The 20,444-nt window shown below is 38.2% G+C and overlaps 1 protein-coding gene across 2 annotated transcripts in view; it reads right to left on the bottom strand.

Annotated features, from left to right (window-relative positions):
- Nucleotides 1-20,444, bottom strand: part of GTF2F2 (general transcription factor IIF subunit 2) — a 170,336-nt gene that overhangs the window by 123,105 nt on the left and 26,787 nt on the right. For both annotated transcript variants that reach the window (XM_025364650.1, XM_025364649.1), the window contains exons 3-4: nt 16,942-16,960; nt 14,885-15,029 (exon numbers count right to left, since the gene is read on the bottom strand). In XM_025364650.1, the coding sequence (XP_025220435.1) occupies nt 14,885-15,029; nt 16,942-16,960 (164 nt within the window). The remainder of the gene's footprint in view (nt 1-14,884; nt 15,030-16,941; nt 16,961-20,444) is intronic.

The raw sequence follows: 20,444 nt of genomic DNA, 5'->3' as shown, positions 1-20,444 counted from the left end.
TAGCCTGGGAGACAGAGCAAGATTTTGTCTCAAAGAAAAAAAAAAAAAAATATATATATATATATATATATATATTTTAGATACATATATATATTTTAGATAAATATCTAATGGATAATGGATATATATTATATATAAATATATCTTTTTTCATTTTATTTCTCCATTTTTCCATTCTATTCCACATATATATATATAGATATCTATATATATTTTTTCCATTCTGTTTCTCTTTATTTCTTAATGTTGCCTAGTACCTCACAAATTGATTCTGCATCCACACTGTATAAGTGCTCACCAGAGCAAACAAAATAAGTGCTCAACAGGTTACCTATTTCTGTCCGCTTAATAAAGCTTAATAAAGCAGCTAAAGCTTAATAAAATCATTGCTTAATAAAGATGTAAACACTGTGTATCTATATGCTGTAATTAAAACTTCCTTCGATTCTTCCAAAACAAATAGTTATGAGAATGTAAAATGGTACTAGGCACTTTGTATCAGAACCAATGTAATCAAGAACACAGTTTAAGCATAAGTCTCTAATTCATTTTTTGGTAACCCTTCCTATTCGGCTGTGATCCAACTTTCTGTTGTATAGCCTTTTTACCAGCACTGGGTACCCCAAAAGTGGCACTAGTAATGCTGGGGGAGAAGGAGCTACAGTTTGTTTTTTTTAAAAAAGGGTCTCACTCTGTCACTGACACTGGAGTGCAGTGGCACAATCACAGCTCACTGTAGCCTCAACATCCCAGGCTCAGGTGATCCTCCCACCTGAGCCTCCAAAACCGCTGAGACTACAGGTGCACGCCACCACACCCAGCTATTTTTTGTAGAGATAGGGTTTCACTCTTTTGTCCAGGCTGGTCTCTCTCTAACTTCTGGGCAGTCCACTCCGTCTGGCCTCCCAAAGTGCTGGGGTTACAGGCAGGAGCCTCTACCTGGCCACTAGGGCTGCTACTTTTTTACTTGAAAACCTTCAGTAAATCGACATGTTTTATTGCTTTTTAAAGAAATAGGTCAGTTTTAAAGTCTTATCTTCTTTTCTTCTTTTTTGCAAGGGAATTACTATACTAGTGCTATCACCATATCAACAGACTACCTTTCTCTCTTTTTTCTTTTTTTTTTTTGAGACTGTCTCACTCTGTTGCCCAGGCTAGAGTGCAGTAGCACAATCCCAGCTCGCTGTAACCTCCGCTTCCCGGGTTCAAATGATTCTCGTGCCTCAGCCTCCTGAGCAGCTGAGATTACAGGTATCTGCCACCACGCTGGACTGATTTTTGTACTTTTAGCAGGGACAGGGTTTCGCCAAGTTGGCCGGGCTGGTCTTGAACTCCTGGCTGGAATTATAGATGTGCACTAAGCAGCTGGGATTACAGACGTGCACCACCACGCTTGGCTGATTTTTGTATTTTCAGTAGTGATGGGGTTTCACCAAGTTGGCCAGGCTGGTCTCAAACTCCTGGCCTTAAGTGATCTGCCCACCTTGGCCTCCCAAAGTGCTGAGATTACAGGTGTGAGCCACCGCACCGGACCCTCAACAGACTACATTTCTAAGTGATAAAAATACAAAGGCAACCAAATAACCTGTCTCTGTTTTTATAATGCAATGCTATACTGCAGAGAGAAAAATCAGTTACACGGCATTTTTTACATTTTAAATTTTGATAATGGTACCCTTATGCTCAAAGAACTAGAGAAAAAATCATGCTACTATAACCTTGGATGAGGTTTTTAAAAACAGTGGCAATAATGTTATTTGAAAAAGCCAAAGAAAATGAAATTTTTTAAATTAAAATATTTTAAAATTAAAATTGTTTCAATTACTTAGTTTTAATACCTCAACTAAGTAATTTTTCTTTTCTTTTTTTTTTTTTTTGAGATCGAGTCTCACTCTGTTGCCCAGGCTGGAGTGCAGTGACACTATCTCGGCTCACTGCAGCCTCCACCTCCTGGGTTCAAGCGATTCTCCTGCCTCAGCCTCCAGAAGAGCTGGGGCTAAAAGTGCATGCCACCATGCCTGACTAATGTTTTTTGTATTTTTAGTAGAGACGGGGAATCACCATATTGCCCACACTGAAGTAATTTACATTTTAATTGATTTTACTAAGTTAGGTTTAGTTATACAAAGAAACTAAGTTCTTCCTAAGATTTTAAGTATACAATGAATCAAAGCCAAGAACCAACTTTATAAACTAGAAGCTACAGAAAATCAAAAGGAAGAAAGAGAAATATGTTGGTACAGCCTGTCATTTTCTCCAGATATGACAAGAATTTCCTAAGTTCTTCCTAATTGTTTTATCAAATATGAAATGGACAGGTGTGATCAAAGCTGACTATCACAAAATTTTAGAAACAGGCAAATACGACATACAATAAAAGTAAAAACCTGATGATGCTTTCTGGCATTCTCCATAAAAATCATAACAAAGATACACAGAAAACAGAGATCCTAAATAAAGATATTTATTTAGTAGAATCACAATCCAAACTTCAATAAATTCGAGACCATAAAATGTAGGTGGAATTCATGAACACTGGAACTAAAAGTTGAGGTCATACTAATACATTCATAGCAATAAATAAAACTGAAGAAAAAAACAATGTGCCAACATTCCTTGCATAAATTAGAGATCAAGTCTTCTGAGAAAGAATACTCTAAATACTATTCCATATTCAAAACATTGTCAGTGGCCAGGCGCAGTGGCTGACTTCTGTAATGCCAGCACTTTGGGGGGCCCAGGCAGGCAGACCACTTAAGGCCAGGAGTTCCAGACCAGCCTGGACAACATGGTAAAACCTCTATTAAAAATACGAAAATTAGCCAGGCGTGGTGGCACATGCCTGTAATCAGAGCTACAGCTACTTGGGAGGCTGAGGAACGAGAATCACTTGAACCCAGGAGGCAGAGGTTACAGTAAGCCAAGATGGTGCCACTGCACTCCAACCTGGGTAACAGAGTGATACCTTGTCTCAAAAACAACAGCAAAAACACTGTCAGTGTGATTATTACAATACAGATGAAGAAGAAGAGAAACTACATTACCAAAATAACACATGGGTGGCAAGGCCAAAACAATTTAAACATCTTTTATCCTTATACTCTACCGATCATTCAGTATTTCACTAGAAACCATGGGACTGAATTTTTAAGTTTCACTGATAATTACTTTTGATCATCTAATTTATGTTAAAATTCCAGAAAAAAATTTTAATTAATGTACTATAAAAACAGAAGAAAAAACGGCTTGTCAAGATATAACCGACACTAAAAAATCTCTACTCAAGCTCAACACTGGACTTCCACAACTGCTAGAAATTTGGAGCGCACTGCCTAACACATCTCCAAGCAACTTGGTTGTTTTCCACCAGTTAAACTATACAGATTCCGTTTTGAGAACTGCAGACTAGTCACAATGAGTCACAATAATACACGCCAACTCCAGGACAATAGTTACCTCTAGCAAGTGAGGTAAGGGTTGGGGGGTCTGGGCAGGGGGAAGAAATCTAAAACGTTTTCTAGCTTTAAAGAAATATGGCATATGTCAACACTTATGAAATATAGCTGTTAGGCATAGGTTATACTATTCACCACACTTTTCTGTACATTTGAAATATTTCATAATTAAAAAACTGAAGAGTAAACCGTAAGTTTTAATATGTTTTTGATTCCAAACCTTAATATTATCCTACATTGCGGTTTTTTCTTTTAATCCTCCTCATCCCATCCTCAGACTATTAAAGCTACCACATATTTATGTCTGAATACCTGAATATGAAGAGTACAAACATTGTTTTTAGAAGTCTCTAGCCACTAAATAAAGGAACATTTTCTGCTATTAGGTTTAACTTTTCAGAGAGTAGACCTGGCTCAGGCAGCTGGCAGTAAAATACAAACCTGTAGTCAGCCACAACCTTGGTGGCAGTTCAGGAAATAAACACTAAACTCATATATTTTTGTTCCTGTTTGTTCCCCCTCACAAGTATAAGATTGTCAGAAGCTGGTATGATTCCATATGTTCAGTGGCAAGGCTGTTACTCAAAGGAGTAAGCAAAAAACAGAGCTTCCTTACTCCTTCTGTAGGGCCTTTACTAGGAGAGTGAGAAAGAACCACTAGCTGCCAAGGTGAATGGGACTTGAAGATGGCTGCCCTGTGAAATGCAGTGAGGAAAGACACAAGCTGGAATCACCACAGAGCATCTATCCAGGCAGACCTAGCAGGATTTCTATTACCTACTTAAAGAGACTGTTTTAACAATATATTTCTAAATATCAGGAAATAGGGGCTAGTCACACAATCTCTTAGAGCTTCTGTCATATCATCTGCAAAATGCAGATTTTTTAAAAAGTCCCTCCCTCATGGAGTTGTGAGGAGAATTAAATAAGACAGTAAATACAAAGACAGGCTATCCACCAACGAAGTGTAATAAATACACACCTGAAAGAAACAGTTTAAAAGTGGTTCAAATCTGGTTTAAAAATATGTACTGTATTCATTTTTTCTTTTTTTTCCTTTCTGAGACAGAGTTTTGCTCTTATTGCCCAGGCTGGAGTGTGATGGCACGATCTCGGCTCACTGCCACCTCTGCCTCCTGGGCTCAAGTGATTCTCCTGCCTCAGCCTCCCGAATAGCTGGGATTACAGGCGCCTGCCACCACACCCGGCTAATTTTTTGTGTTTTTAGTAGGCATGGGGTTTCACCATGTTGGCCAGGCTGGTCTTGAACTCCTGACCTCAGGTGATCCGCCCACCTCAGCCTCCCAAAGTGCTGGGATTACAGGCCTGAGCCACAGTGACTGGCCCCTGTATTCTTAAAACCAACAATAAACACTGAAACAGGCATGCAATTCAGTGTTATGGATGAGGTTCCCCTAAGAAGCACTGGGGGGAAGAATGTCTCTATTAGGCAGGCCATCCCAATAAGAAGGGATCAACACTTCACCAGGTATTTTAAAACGGAGCTTGCAATCTTTTCACACTATAACACACTAAATTAGCATTCTTCAAAGTATGGTCTATAAATCCCTAGGGGTCCTCAAGATCATTTGGGTGTCTACAAGGTCAAAATATTTTCTTAAAATATTTAATTACCTTTTTCATTGCGTTGATATTTGCCGATAGTGCAAAAGTAACAGTGGGTAAGGCTACCCACCTTTGAGGCCAAATGGTACCAAAACTGTACCACTGTATTCTTCACCACCTAGCACTTGCAATTTTTTTTTTTTTTTTTTTTTAGGCGGAGTCTCGCTCTGTCGCCCAGGCTGGAGTGCAGTGGCACGATCTCGGCTCACTGCAAGCTCCGCCTCCCGGGTTTACGCCATTCTCCTGCCTCAGCCTCCCGAGTAGCTGGGACTACAGGCGCCGCCACCACGCCCGGCTAATTTTTTTGTATTTTTAGTAGAGACAGGGTTTCATTGTGTTAGCCAGGATGGTCTCGATCTCCTGACCTCGTGATCCGCCCATCTCGGCCTCCCAAAGTGCTGGGATTACAGGCTTGAGCCACCGCGCCTGGCCGCAATTTTTTAAAAAGTCTGTTTCACTTCAGAATGTCCTTGATGAACAGTAAAAACTGTTTTTATTAAATTTCAACCCTTGAGTATGCATCCCTTAACATCCTGTGACACCAAACGGCAAATACACAGGAACTGCTTCTGCTGGACACTAACATAAGATGATTGCCTCAAAGAAAAGCACAGTTGCAACTATTTGAGTTGAGTATTGAGCTGCTACTTTTGTTGTGGAAGATTGTTGTTACTTCAAAGAATGAATGACAGACAAAGCATAATTATTCAGACTTGGGTATCTGAAAGATATTTTTTCAAAAATCAATGAAAAAAAGTCCATCCTTTTAAAAAAAAAAAAAAAAAAGCTGACAGGATTTGTCATTAATAAAATTCAACTTTTTAAGTGAAAATTAAAGTCTGAAGAACTTGTACCTACCACCATGAACTTAACAGCTCTCCTATACTTAAAGACTTTTCTGATAAAATCAGTAGTGATGCTAATGATGTAAATTTTTGATATTCTATGATGATACGTGTCAGCATTCAAAAGAACTACATAATTCAGGGAACCAACAGTCTCCAGATGATGGATGTATGATGCTACAAAATCATGTCTGGGTAAGAGATTCATTCCAAATACAAGACAGACCAGTGAATTTAATGTAAGAGAGTAGAAAAGATTTGCTACAGAGTTTCAGATTCTATACTGCAAGTGACCTTTAAGAAACTACCACTTGCAGAGTTTTAGTGTAGTAGCAAAAGAAGAATATCTACAACTATCTGAAAATGCTACTAGCTACTCCTCCCTTTCCAACTATGTATTTATAAGAGGTAGATTTTCTTCAGATACTTCAACCAAAACAGCAGATGGTTACAGACTGAATACCGAAGTGGAGATGAAAATCCAGCTTGTCTTAAGCCAGACATTAATGATACCTGCAAAATGGCACTTTTCCCACTATATTTTTGGAAAACAGATTTTAAAAAAAAATGTTAGCATATAATGTATAAAAGAGCTGTGAGACCGAAAAGTTTAAGAAATGCTCCATTAAAGTGATAACAATAATTAAATTATGATAGATAACGTAAATAAAGCCTCAGAAAGTCCCACTGCATATGCATCTGGTGACAATTCAGGAAACAAGAGTGTAATTCGTGTCTTAAACCAGTGACAAGAAAAAAAGTTCAATGAAAAAGTACTTCAAATGCTTATAAGCATACATATAAAGAAGGTTTAATTCAAACCTCTTAAAATTATATACCTGATATGATATTCCCCAAAAAATAAGGGAAATGCAGCAAATTAATGTTTCCTATAAGCACCCAACAATCCAACTTAAAAATGAAAACATGGCCAGGCACGGTGGCTCACGCCTGTAATCCCAGAACTTGGGAGGTTGAGGCACGCAGATTACCTGAAGTCAGGAGTTTGACAACAGCCTAGGCAACATGGTAAAACTCCATCTCTACTAAAAATACAAAAAATTAGCCAGGCGTGGTGGCGCACATCTGGAGTCTCTAATTTTTTGTATTTTTAGTAGAGACGGAGTTTTACCATGTTGGCTAGGCTGATCTTGAACTCCCGACCTCAGGTGTATTCTGCTACTTGGGAGTATTCTGCTACTGGGAAGGCTGAGGCAGGAGAATCACTTGAACCTGGGAGGCAGAGCTGGCAGTGAGCTGGGATTGCACCACTGCGCTTCAGCCTTGGCAACACAGTGAGACTCAGTCTCAAAAAAAAAAAAGAAAGAAAGAAAACACTTACCTTTATTTTTCATTTACTATACTTGCAGGACAGTACCATACAGGACAGATTATAAATTGTACAGTTTCAGTTAAGTTTTCAAAAGGACTGGTAATTCAGCATCTTCAAAGAGCATTACCATTTCTATACATTCTTCTCAAATACAAACTAGTATGTTCTTAGTCATACGTGTAATTGGTACATGTTACCAAATTCAAGCTTGAAAGTAAATACCTACCATCAGTGAACTCAGCTGCTACTTTATCTGGGGAATATGTCTCATGACAATATGCAGAGTGGCTAACCAAGTGTCACAGAATATGGTACTGAGCTAATCTGATTAGCCAAGAGAAAGTTTAAAAAATCATCTGTGCCAAAATATAATGAGCAAAAACTAAAGTGAGGAACAAAGGGATTTAATATTTGACTCTGAACCTCAAGTGTCTTAAGAAAAACACTTTGAATCAAGAATATCTGAAGGGAGACTAGCCATCCCGTGAGTAACTAAAACAAGCTATCTCACTTGAGAACCATTCTAAAAAGTACCATTAGAGTACTAATTCTTAGGAGGAAATAAATGATTTCAACATGTTTGCTTTAATGAACCTATCACTCTGTGCTCAATCCCAAGCCACAGATGTGCTCAATGCTATACCAGGCACCATGAAGATAAGCATGAGATACGGTCCTTGGGACAAAACAAGTTAACCTACTGCCATACAAGTCTAAATGAAGGAAAAATCAGCAAAGGCTGGATCAGTAAGGGAAGGCTGATTATGACTATAAAGGACAAATCCCTGACAGAGGAAAAAGAAAGGGAAAAGCAGAGGCCACTGTGTAGGAAGGTATGGTAAAGGTAAGAGATTTCCACAGATGGGGCTAGAAAAGGGCTGGGGATGATGGGTGGAGTTTTCAGAGGGTTGCTTTGGATTCAATGAGTATTAGTCTGTTTTCACACTGCTGATAATGACATACCCAAGACTGGGTAATTTATAAAGAAAAAGAGGTTTAACAGACTCAGTTCCACATGGCTGGGGAGGCCTCATGATCGTGGCGGAAGGCAAAAGGCACGTCTTACATGGTGGTAGCAAGACAGAATGAGAGCCAAGTGAAAGGGGAAACCCCTTATCAACCCACCAGATCTCATGAGACTCATTCACTACCACAAGAACAGTATGGGGGAAGCTGCCTCCGTGATTCAATTATCTCCCACCAGGTCCCTCTCACAACATGCGGGAACTATGGGAGTTAAAATTCAAGATGAGATTTGGGTGGGGACAGAGCCAAACCATATCAAGTGGTATCCAGAAATGTGTATATGTGATTCCTACTACAGAAACGACCAAATGATCAAATGCGAGAATAAGAGGAAGCTAAGAATTACTATGGCCAAGACAATAGAAGAATAATGTATTACTGGCAGAAACACAGATATATGGAGAATAAGGAAATGGATAAATGGACTTGATTTTCTATCTCCTGGTTTCAGGTAATAAATCCAAGTAGCAGGCTGGGCACAGTGGCTCCTGCCTATAATCCCAGCACTTTGGGAGGCCGAGGCAGGTGGACAGCTTTGCACTCAGGAGTTCGAGACCAGCCTGGGCACCGAAACCCTGTCTCTACAAAAAAATTAAAAACTAGCCAGGCATGGTTGCATGCACCCGTAGTTCCAGCTACTCGGGCGGCTGAGGTAGGAGGACTGCCTGAGCCCAGGAGGCAGAGGTTGTAGTGAGCTGAGATTGCGCCACTGCACTCCAGCCTGGGTGACAGGATGAGACCCATCTCCCCCCACCAAAAAAGGATATCCAAGTGGACTGTCTGTCAAGACAACTAAAGATATAAAGCTGGATATCAGGTGAGTGAGTAGACCTCTGTCACTGCTACCACTCTAATCCAAGCTTCTGTCATGTCTCCCCTGGATGACTGTAACAGCCTCCTGGTTCCAGCCCTGCCCCCACTCCATGGTCTCTTCTCAACCTATCAGTCAGAGAAAGTTTTTAAGATGTAAATCAAATTATATCACTATGCTGCTTAAAACTCTCCAGTGACTTCCCACTTCACTAAAAGTAAAATCCAAAATACTTTTTATAGTTTACAAATCTTTTCATGATCTGCCAATGCCAACACCCACCCTTCTTCTCTAGCCTAACAGCCCACTACTCTTCCCCCTTGCTCATCTACTTTATCCATACTGACCTCTTGGCCACTCCATGAACATGCCAGGCTTGTTCCCAACTTGAAGCATTAGTCATTACTGTTCTCTGTCTGCCTTAAAAACTCCTAGCTGGCTAACTCACTCCACATAGCTACCCCTTTCGCCTCCTTCAAGACTGTTCAAGTCTCACCTTCTCAATGAGGTCCCACCCCGATTGCACTATTTTAAATTGTAGGTCCTACCCTCAATCTGATACTCCTGAGCCTACTTCCCACTTTACTCCCAGAAAATTTATCAACTTCTAGCCAGCAACATAATTTACTTATGTTTATTGTTGTCTCCGCTTAGTAAAATGTAAGCACCACAAGGGCCGAGCCTTTGCTGGTTAAAGTATCCCAAGCCTAAAAGGGGGCCTGAAAAAAGCAGGCACATATATTAACTTATTGAATTAAATAACTCCTACAAAGGCGTCAAAGACAATGAAAAATGAAAGCAAAAAAGTCACTGCGTTATCAGCTCTAACCCTGCCCATTTCTTTCAATATTTTCTAACTCAGTAATGGTTTCACTATCCCTCCAGATGCTCAAGCCAAAAAAAGCCTAGAGCCAAAAAAGCCTAGAAACCATTCTAGGCTTCTCAGCCTTCCAATTCCCTCACAGCTGATTCATCACCAAAAGCTGTCAAAATAACCTCTAATCCTGGTCGACTTATCTGATGGCAAAAAAGATTAAAAAAAAAAAATTACCTCTATTATCCCTGGAATATGATCCATCTTTTCCACTCCTATTGCACCAATTCAAACTTTTTTCATCTCTAACCTAGACTATGACATCCATAACCAAGTTTTTTGCTTTAAAGAATTTTTATTTAATGATTTTTTAGATAGCTATGACAGAGGATGACAGGCAAAAGAATGCCAAGTGAAGAATTGGATCCTTGAAGGCTAGAAAAATGAATTTATCTTTACTATCTTTCATCCTATTCATATACTTCAAGGTCCAGCTCAAATATTATCTCTACTTCTGAAGCCAGTTCCCTCAGGCAAAGTACACATGCTTTTTTTCCCCTTTGTGCATAACTCCATTGGAGCACTTGTATTCACATACCAGTTGCCTCAGTGCACAGGAGGCTAATCTTATTCTAGCACAGGGCTTAGCACCAAAAATATCTATTGAACAGATGAATGAACATTTTTGTCTAGAATTGGCAGTTATAAATAATAATATCTAAGAGCCAGACATGGTGGTGCACGCCTGTAGTCCCAGCTACTCAGGAGGCTGAGGTGGGAGGATCACTTGGGCCCAGAAGTTCAGCCTGGGCAACAGGGTGAGACACCGCCTCTAAAAAAAAAACAAGAAAATCTAACTTTGAATAAAAGTAGGAATGCCAAAGAGGATGCCAAAGGCAGAAAAAATAGAAGTTATCTATAGTTATCAATAAATAGTAGATGAAAATACTAAACTGAAGACCCAAGGCGGGGAAATGCAAGGCCAAACACATGAGGTATTTCCACAGAGATAAGGGTAATGGATAAGAGAGCTCCATGAAAATAACAGAGAAATATTAATAGATCATTTTGACTTTCATAGAGGAAAGCAGAAGTGGAAGACGGGGTAACCCAAAATAGCCTATAAAAATAAAATATATTCTTTCAGACAGGAACACTGAATTAGAAATACATTAACTGAGTTCATAAAATGTTGATGACATGCAGATTATTTTAATTAAAGAGAAAACACTGTATAACTTATCATTAGTCCCCTCTAATTCCCTCTCCCTAAAAGATACCCAAATGTGCCAAATTCAATCATTAGGAAAATAGACTCAAAGGAGGCCTCTCAAAAACTAGCAAAATCACATTAACAGGAATAAAGTTATTAAAACTAAAACTCCTAACATAGTGAACTAAAATGTGATTTCAAGCTTCCTTACAAACTCTACATTTTATAGACCTGTGCACTAATAAAAAGAAATGAAGAGCCTAGAAAAGCAAGTACAGTTCTATGCTTGATAGAAAATGTAGAAATATTCCAGATAATGCCTACCTCATTTATATTTCAATGTAAAATCAACAGCTTACTCCCTATAAAATGGCTTAGTCACTTATACTTTGGCAGGTTCATGACCAACTAAGGTTAAAACTAGGATAGTGGTTCTGTAGCTTTTCTGAGCCACAGATTCCTCTGAGATGCCAGTGAAAGCTCTGGTACCATTCTATAGAAAAGAATGCACATATACAACATACATCTAACATTTTAAATATGTCGCAGCAGTCACAGAGGCCATTGTACTATTTATGACTTCCAAGAGATACAAGGAACCCACTTGTATAACTGCTGCTTTAATGACTAGAAACAGCAAATACATAAGACTCCTCAGAGGAGATAAACTACTCACAATTCTAGAGCTTTTTTCTTGGTCATGCAGGCAATTGAGAAACATTTAATACAAAAATCCCTACTGGCTGAATTTTATCAAGTGATATACATCCAGATTGAGCTAAAATGCATGCATTTGCCTTAAAATAAACTTGAAACCTAAAGTGTTTAAAAACAAGGTGTAATATTAACAACAGCAGCTAATATTTGAGCATTCATTATATACTGAGCATTGTTCTAAGTGTTTAAATGTATTCATATTTTTATATGTCAACAAATTATCCTCATTTCATAAATGAGAAAATTAAGGCACAGAAAGGTGCAAAGAGAATCAAGGAACAATGACTTGAAACAGAAATAATGAGGTTAAGAAGTAAAATATTGTTATAGTGTATTATAACTAATAGCAACTTAGAACTGCATTTGTATTATCACAGTTGTACAAAGCAAGAACATACCGTCCAAGCCCCAGAATAAGGATGACAATCTTAATTCTCTTCCATATCCCTGCCAAGATAATCCTCATAAAACCACGTTCCCTTCAGAGTACACTGTAGCCAGAAATGTGAACACGAAATGTTCAAAAAGAGCACAACACTAAAGTGTTTTTAAAATGTACAATGGAAGACTAATTTTGAGGCTAACAAATGTTAGCTTTCTAAATCACTGTCTTCGTAGAAGTACCAGAAATAAATCATGCTTTCAAAAAATTAGTCACTTAATAAGATGTAAAAAATTTGTAATAGGGTACTTTTTTCTACAAAAAAAAGTTCAAGTTTCCCTACCTCAAACTTTTATCAAGGCGATGTCTCCTTTTTACTACCTTGGTGCCATGCCTCTTCCACTCTAGGACAATCACAAAAGTAGAGAAAACCTCACAGGTTCAATGGATCTTATTAAATCTCATCAATCAAAAGGAATAGAGTTGTTGAAACTAAAACTCCTTAACTCTTTTTTTTTTTGAGATTGAGTCTCCCTCTATCACCCAGGCTGGAGTACGGTGGTGCAATCTCAGCTCACTTCTACTTCCACCTCCTGGGTTCAAGCGATTCTCCTGCCTCAGCTTCCTGAGTAGCTGGATTACAGGCACCCGCCACCACGCCTGGCCAATTTTTTATTTAATAGAGACAGGGTTTCACCATGTTGGCCCAGCTGGTCTCGGACTCCCGGCCTTAGGTGATCTGCCCACTTCGGTCTCCTGAAGTGCTGGGATTACAGGCACGAGCCACCGCACCCCGCCAAAATGAAAACTCTTTAACATACTGAATTCAAATGCGCTTTTAATTTCAGACAAATTTCAGATTTTTACATAGGTCTATACTATGCCCTGAACCATGTAGCATGCAATAAATATTTGTTGAAGGGTTGAATCTTCTCCAGTATAAAATGGATGTATTGAGAAACTGTTACTTTTCTGCCTCCCATACTACTACACTATTAATTATTAGAGCATCAGAAAACTGCAGTGAAACCAACCTTCTACCTTCAACTACATAACTGAAGAATTATAATTTACCATTTTGTTATAGTGTACATCCAAGAAAAAAAGAATAATATTTAGATCATTTTATGTAGCTATTGGTAATCGAAGACACCACAAAAAAATTTATGAGGATGTACCTTTTTTTAACCAATGGTGTTCTTAACATACTATAATTTCTTACAGCTTCCTTTGAAATGTTTGATGCAATACAACAAAATCACAAATGTTTTCTTTTATCAATAAGCTTTTTGAACCAGATAGCAGAAAATTAGCTCCATTAAACTAAGGTGGCCTGTTGCTTTAATAGTATTCTAAACTCAGTGAAAGATAAAAATCCCAAAACATGGAAAATATACTCATGCTGAGTGTGTGCCACAAGAAAGTTCCTTCTGTATTTAATTCACAAATGGAAACATTTGCTTCTGATTTATTGAACTGTTAAAATACCTCATTGCAAACACATAAAATCTTAAAACTCTACACAGAAACTTCTTAGAAGCCAATATCAATTAAAAGTTATCTCTGTGCAATAAAAAGGTCCTCTTGGTATACAAAGCATACAAGATGAAAAATTCAGACTAAAATATTCCCTAATATCGAGCTGTATTTTTTTTTTTTTTTTTTTTTTTGAGACGGAGTCTCGCTCTGTCGCCCAGGCTGGAGTGCAGTGACCGGATCTCAGCTCACTGCAAGCTCCGCCTCCCGGGTTTACGCCATTCTCCTGCCTCAGCCTCCCGAGTAGCTGGGACTACAGGCGCCCGCCACCTCGCCCGGCTAGTTTTTTGTATTTTTTAGTAGAGACGGGGTTTCACCGGGTTAGCCAGGATGGTCTCGATCTCCTGACCTCGTGATCCGCCCGTCTCGGCCTCCCAAAGTGCTGGGATTACAGGCTTGAGCCACCGCGCCCGGCCTCGAGCTGTATTTTTAAAGTACAACTTATACTTGCTAAATATCAATTTACTAAAACAAGCAATGATGACCTTATCTTGGCAAAATTCAGAATACTGTTTCTTCAACATCTGAGAAGGCAGCTGGATGAACCAAATTCTTCCATCTGCTTTGTTCTATATCTTCATATCCCAAATAGAAATTAAACCCTTCTCAAGTAATGGCCAAAATTTCATTAATCACAAGAAAGTACACAGAGCAGAGAAGTAGCATAGTATGAATAACAGAGGTAGACAAAATGAGAGATGGAACAGTCTTGGTAATGACCTTAAAAAAGCAAACAGGAGGCCAGGTGCGGTGGCCCACGCCTGTAATCCCAGCACTTTGGGAGGCAGAGGCAGGCGGATTGCCTGAGGTCAGGAGTTTGAGACCAGCCTGACCAACATGGAGAAACCTCGTCTCTACCAAAAATACAAAATTAGTCGGGCATGGTGGTGCATGCCTGCAATCCCAGCTACTCAGGGGGCTGAGGCAGGAGAATCGCTCGAACCTGGGAGGTGGAGGTTGCAGTGAGCTGAGATTGTGCCATTGCACTCCAGCCTGGGCAATGAGAGCGAAACGCCATCTCAAAAAAAAAAAAAAAAAAAAAAAAAGCAAACAGGAGTGTATGTTGAGACAGAAAATCTATACAACAAGTACAGGAATCACATTAAATAATTCCATTCCCACTTACCTGATGAGCTCTCAGTAAACACTGTTAATGTCTGTCCTCCAACACTTTGCAAGACAAATGGGTGTTCTCTAGGAGCACTGACTGAAGCCGGTTTTCCACCAATATCATGAATATTTGCAAGGTCCTCATTCAAAGTAAATGACACCTAATAGACACATTAACCAGAGATTATAACAGACTTTTGTATTCAAACTACATATAAAAAAATTTTAGTTATAAATCAAATTGTTTTTAAATGTGTTTTCCAGTCATTTCACTAAACACTTTAACTTTATTAAAAACTCCTTAATACTCGCTCACAAAAAGAGAATGTAAACTGGACACACTGGTGCACACCTATAATCCCCACTACTTGGGAGGCTGAGGTAAGAAGATTCCTTGGGCCAGGAGTTCCAGGCTGTAGTTCACTATGAACAGCCATTGCACTCCAACCTTGGCAACACAGCAAAACCCTGTCTCTTAAAAAAATCAAAAGAGAGAAAGACAATCTATTCCCGTTTGTCAGAATAATGGGGCTAATAAAAAAAAAATAACAAAATCACATCCTTTGCAGCAATGATGCAGCTGGAAGCCATTATCCTATGTGAATTAGTGCAGAAACAGAAAGCCAAATACCACATGGTCTCATTTATAAGTGGGAGCTAAACATTGGGTAGACATGTACCTAAAGATGGGAACAATAGACATTAGGGACTCCAAGAAGAGAGAGGAGACTAAGAGTTAAAAAACTACCTATTGGTTACCATGTTTACTATCTGGGTGACAGGATAAATATCAGCCCAAATCTCAGCATCATGCAATATACCTATGTAACAAACCTACACAGGTACCCCCGAAATAAAATAAAAATTACTACAACTAATAAGAAAATAGAAAACAAAAACAAAAAGAATAATGGGGCTAATCTACCATCATAAAAAGACAGTTTTCATGTTTTCTCTAGTCTATGGCTGAAGAACTCTTTCCAAAACAGGGGTAAGATTATTTTTTTCCAGCTGGGTGCAGTGGTGTTGGTAATCCCAGCACCTTGAGAGGCCGAGGTAGGCGGATCACTTGAGGTCAGGAGATTGAGACCAGCCTGGCCAACATGGCAAAACCCTGTCCCTACTAAAAATACAAAAATTAGCCAGGCATGACAAAATGAGACTCCATCTCAAAAAAAAAAAAAAAAAATCATCTTTTTTTGTTTTTTTCCTAAAAATCTCTGAGGTCTGAGGTCAAGGGATCATGTCTTACTATATTTTATATCCTTACGATCTAGCAGAGTGCCTGGCTTATAGAAGAAAAATAATATTGCTGAATAAGCGAATATTTTAAGAATATTAAGAAAGCAATTGTACTTAAGATGTGGGGGTGTGAAGTGAACTATTTACTCCGAAAAGCTTAAACACTCCCATAAACAGAGGATGCATTTATTTCGTAGGTCTTAATGACAACTATATGAGTACATGGTATTATTTTTGAATGTTTTGACATATACAACTCAACAGTTACAAGGATAGCTCAATAATAAGGTTTAGAATAAAAAGACATACTAGGTGTTCTTTCAAAATGCTTTTTATCAGATATCATATCTCCCCAAAAGAACATCACATTTTACACTAAACAAACTTATAAACAAAATTACTCGTCTCCCAAGCATGTAGGAAGATCATAAAGTATTTATTAAATATCTCTCTACTATGTGATAAGTACTGTAAATCACAAACTGGACTCAATGGGTCAGAATCTAAAGTCCTCAAAAACTCCGTATCAAATGCCGTTGTCACAATGAAGTAATACTAACGTATTAGTACAGTATTACAGAAGTTTTACTCAGTTTCATGGTACCAAAAGAGGGGAAATGTAGGTCAAAGAAGAAAAATGCTGAGAATGAACAACTAGAAAAGAGCCCATTCATTCACACAAGGGTGGCATTTATACCTTTATGTATTCCTAACCATCAGCCATGCACTTGATGTGGCGTTTTCCAAAATTCAAACACTTTCTTCACTATTATTAATGAAAAGTAAGATAGTCTCATGTTTTAACTAAAATTTCCATAGAAATAATCTTACCTCAGTCCTTCCTTGATTCCTAAAGGAGAGGAAAAGAAATATTTTAAATTATTTAGATGTCATGTTGTTTTCAAATGTGAGTTAAGAGCTTAAAAAAAAAAACACTTCATATTTACATAAAATATTACATTACAGAGATTAACCAATATTTACCCTTGACTCCCCACAACTGTCCTATTTACAATCTTATGGGAAAAACAAACTCACATTAATCACACATCACTATTTTGTATATTATGAGTTTATGTCACTTAACTCTATTATAACCTCTGCTAGTTCTATTTTGTCCAAATAATGATCTTATTACAATTCTTTCTTTTTTCTTTTTTAGATTTTTTTTTTGTTTTTGAGACAGGGTCTCCTTCTTCTTTTTTTTTTTTTTTTTCCTTTTTGTTTTTGAGACAGGGTCTCCCTCTATCAACCACAGAGCCCCAATCATGACTCACAGCAGTCTTGACCTCCTAGGCTCAACCGATCCTCCCACCTCAGCCTCCCAAGTAGCTGGGTCTACAGGTGCATGCCATCACACTCAGCTAACTTCTGCCTTTTCTTTTGTAAAGACAAGGTCTCACCGTGTTGTCCAGGCTGGTCTTGAACTCCTGGTCCCAAACAATCCACCTGCCTCAGCCTCCCAAAGTGCTGGGATTACAGGTGTGGGACACTGCACTCAGCCTTATTACAATTTTTATCTTTATTTCTGAGCATTTTTGGCATTCAGCAGCATGTTAATACATATATAACACCAGATCTATATAGTACTTCATCAAATTTTACTATTCATTTTATCTAGCTGAAGAGGTTTCATTTACCTAACAAAATCTTAAAGATCAAGTTATTAAATGTAATAATTTAAATTATGAGCAATTTTTCTCTATTATAAAACAATATATGCCCATTATATAAATATTTTTAATACAGACAAGCAAAAAATAAGTTTTAAAATAGCCACAATTGCATTGTTAACTTCCTGGTACAGTATCTTTCCACACTATTTTCTATATACTGTATTTGAATTATGTTTTTAAATTTTAATTTTTTTTACAAAGCAAAATCAATGCACATCCTATATAAGAACTTAATTTTTTCAAAAACGTGTATTAAATACCTCCTACATGCAAAGTACTGAGTTAGCCCTGTCCCAGCCAGCAGAAGGTATAAAAGGTGCATCCATAAACTATACAATGAGATAAATTTTAATGTTCAATTAAGGGAGCCGCAATGCACCAGGATCATACAGCAAGAAGCCATTTCTTCCATTTGAAGAATTAAGGAATGGTCCAACAAAGAGGGAACTCTGAGCTGAGCCTTAAAGCATACTAAGATTGCAATAACTTCGAGTGGGGAAATACAGTATCAGAAGTGAGAGTTGAACGAAAGTCACGAAAGGGTCTGATCACAAATGAGTGATCAGATTTGGCTAGAAGGGAAAGGCAAAATAAGAAAGGGTAGGAGATGAACTCTAAAGCAGAAGTGGGGCTCAACCATAGAAGCTCTTGAATATCACAGACAAAGTACAGACTTCATTCTTTGGGCAATGGAAATCAGTAGATACTGTTTGACCAAAAGAATGACAAGTACAAACATTTCCTACAGGAAACTTGCACTAGAAAATATATACAGAATAGACTAAAGGTGACTAGAGATAGGAAGATCAATTAGAAAACCACTGTTTCTCCATAACATTCAGTTTAGTTCCTACCTGCCTTCATTCACTAGCTCAGTTCATCCCTCATTATGAAGGGTCTACTATACATCCACTATGCACTGTGCTAGGTATATGGTACAGTATTAAGTGTGGATCCTTGACCTCAAGGAAGTCCCAGTTCAATGAAAATAATACATAAACAAATAAATAAATAAGACAGTTATATCTTGCCATAACAACAAAAACTTTATGGCAAAGGTATATACCATAAATGTACCTGTCAGGGAAATACAAACTAGAAAGCCAGGAAAAGAAGTGAGTGAGGGATGAAGTCGAAAACACGGGGGGGCCGGGCTCAGTGGCTCACGCCTGTAATCTCTGCACTTTGGGAGGCCGAGGCAGGTAGATCATCTGCGGTCAGGAGTTCAAGAACAGCCTGGCCAACATGGCGAAATGCCATCTCTACTAAAAATACAAAAATTAGCCGGGCATAATGGCGGGTGCCTGTAATTCCAGCTACTCAGGAAGCGGAGGCAGAGAGAACTGCTGCTTGAACCTGGGAGGCGGAGGCTGCAGTGAGCTGAGATTGTGCCACTGCACACCAGCCTGGGCAACAGCGAGACTCCATCTCGAAAAACAAACAAACAAACAAAGAACATGGGGGAATTCCAGGCTAAGGGAATAGCCCAAATGAAAAAATAAAATATCTAGCACATTCTTTCTGACACTAGTGAATGGCAGCCTGGAGTCAAATGGTAAAGAATCACTTACGACAGACTGAGGATTCCAGATTTTTCCACAGATTTGTTTACTGTAGAACTTCTCAGTCTTTTATATATTAAAATGCAATGTCAATCTCTTTTTTGTTGAGGAAGTATCTTAAAATGAGGTGAGAAAATTTTAAGATTTCACAGAAAAATATGATTTTCCAGCTTCTCTTACAAGAATTAGAGATATGGCAAAGATTGACCCCCAATTCAGCATGACAACAATATCCTCAACATGCATTTTGAGGCAGGCACTAAATTCACCACAGTCCCTTCTCTAGTACTCCTGAATTTAGCTTCTAGAGCTCAATTTAACGTAACTACCATTTATTTAACTACCTGTGTAAGGCACAGGTGCTGTAGACAAGCAAAGGAAAAGATGCAGAAGACATTTCCATAACATTTACACAATTATACTGAGGCTAAGGCAAACACCCACATAGAAAGTAAAGAAAGCTTGAAGCAGCTAGTGGTAGAATGTAAGGAAGAGATACACAGCAGGTCATTAAATTGTTAAAACCAAGAGAAGAGGAAATGACTGGAAGTGGGCAGCATAGGAAAAAAGATGAATTAAAGATCATGTTGACATTTTCAGTCTTGGTATCTAAATGCAATTAGGGAACACAGGAGGAGACAACTTCATTTTCACACATATATAATTATAACAGCATCTTAATTGGAATGATAGATTGATGAGCTCTAAATGAGTTAGTATTCTCTAAAAAAAACCTAATCCTTGAAGACTTAAAACTTATTTAAAAAGAATGACATTCCCTTGTCTTGCTGTGTGAATGTATGAAGTACACACAACCTTTTGTTATTCTACATTACAACTATAATATACCCTTTGTATGATGACCTGTGTGCAAAATTTTAAATGCTAATTATTGTACAATACAGTGCTATCTTCAGAAATTAATGAAGTAAACATCTGGCCACCCTTTCACTAAATTTCTCAGAATGCTAGGCATTTTCTCCTTTACTACTCTGATTCTGTTTCTCAATACCCCACAGCTACTTTTTTAGATTCCGGTCTCATTCCTTTTGCCTTTCTTAATTTGTATTAATCATATCTTTCCTTTTCTTACACT

The sequence above is a fragment of the Theropithecus gelada genome, chromosome 17 (genome assembly GCF_003255815.1).
Source record: "Theropithecus gelada isolate Dixy chromosome 17, Tgel_1.0, whole genome shotgun sequence".
Classification (NCBI taxonomy): domain Eukaryota; kingdom Metazoa; phylum Chordata; class Mammalia; order Primates; family Cercopithecidae; genus Theropithecus; species Theropithecus gelada.
This window is presented reverse-complemented; position numbering and strand designations above follow the sequence as displayed.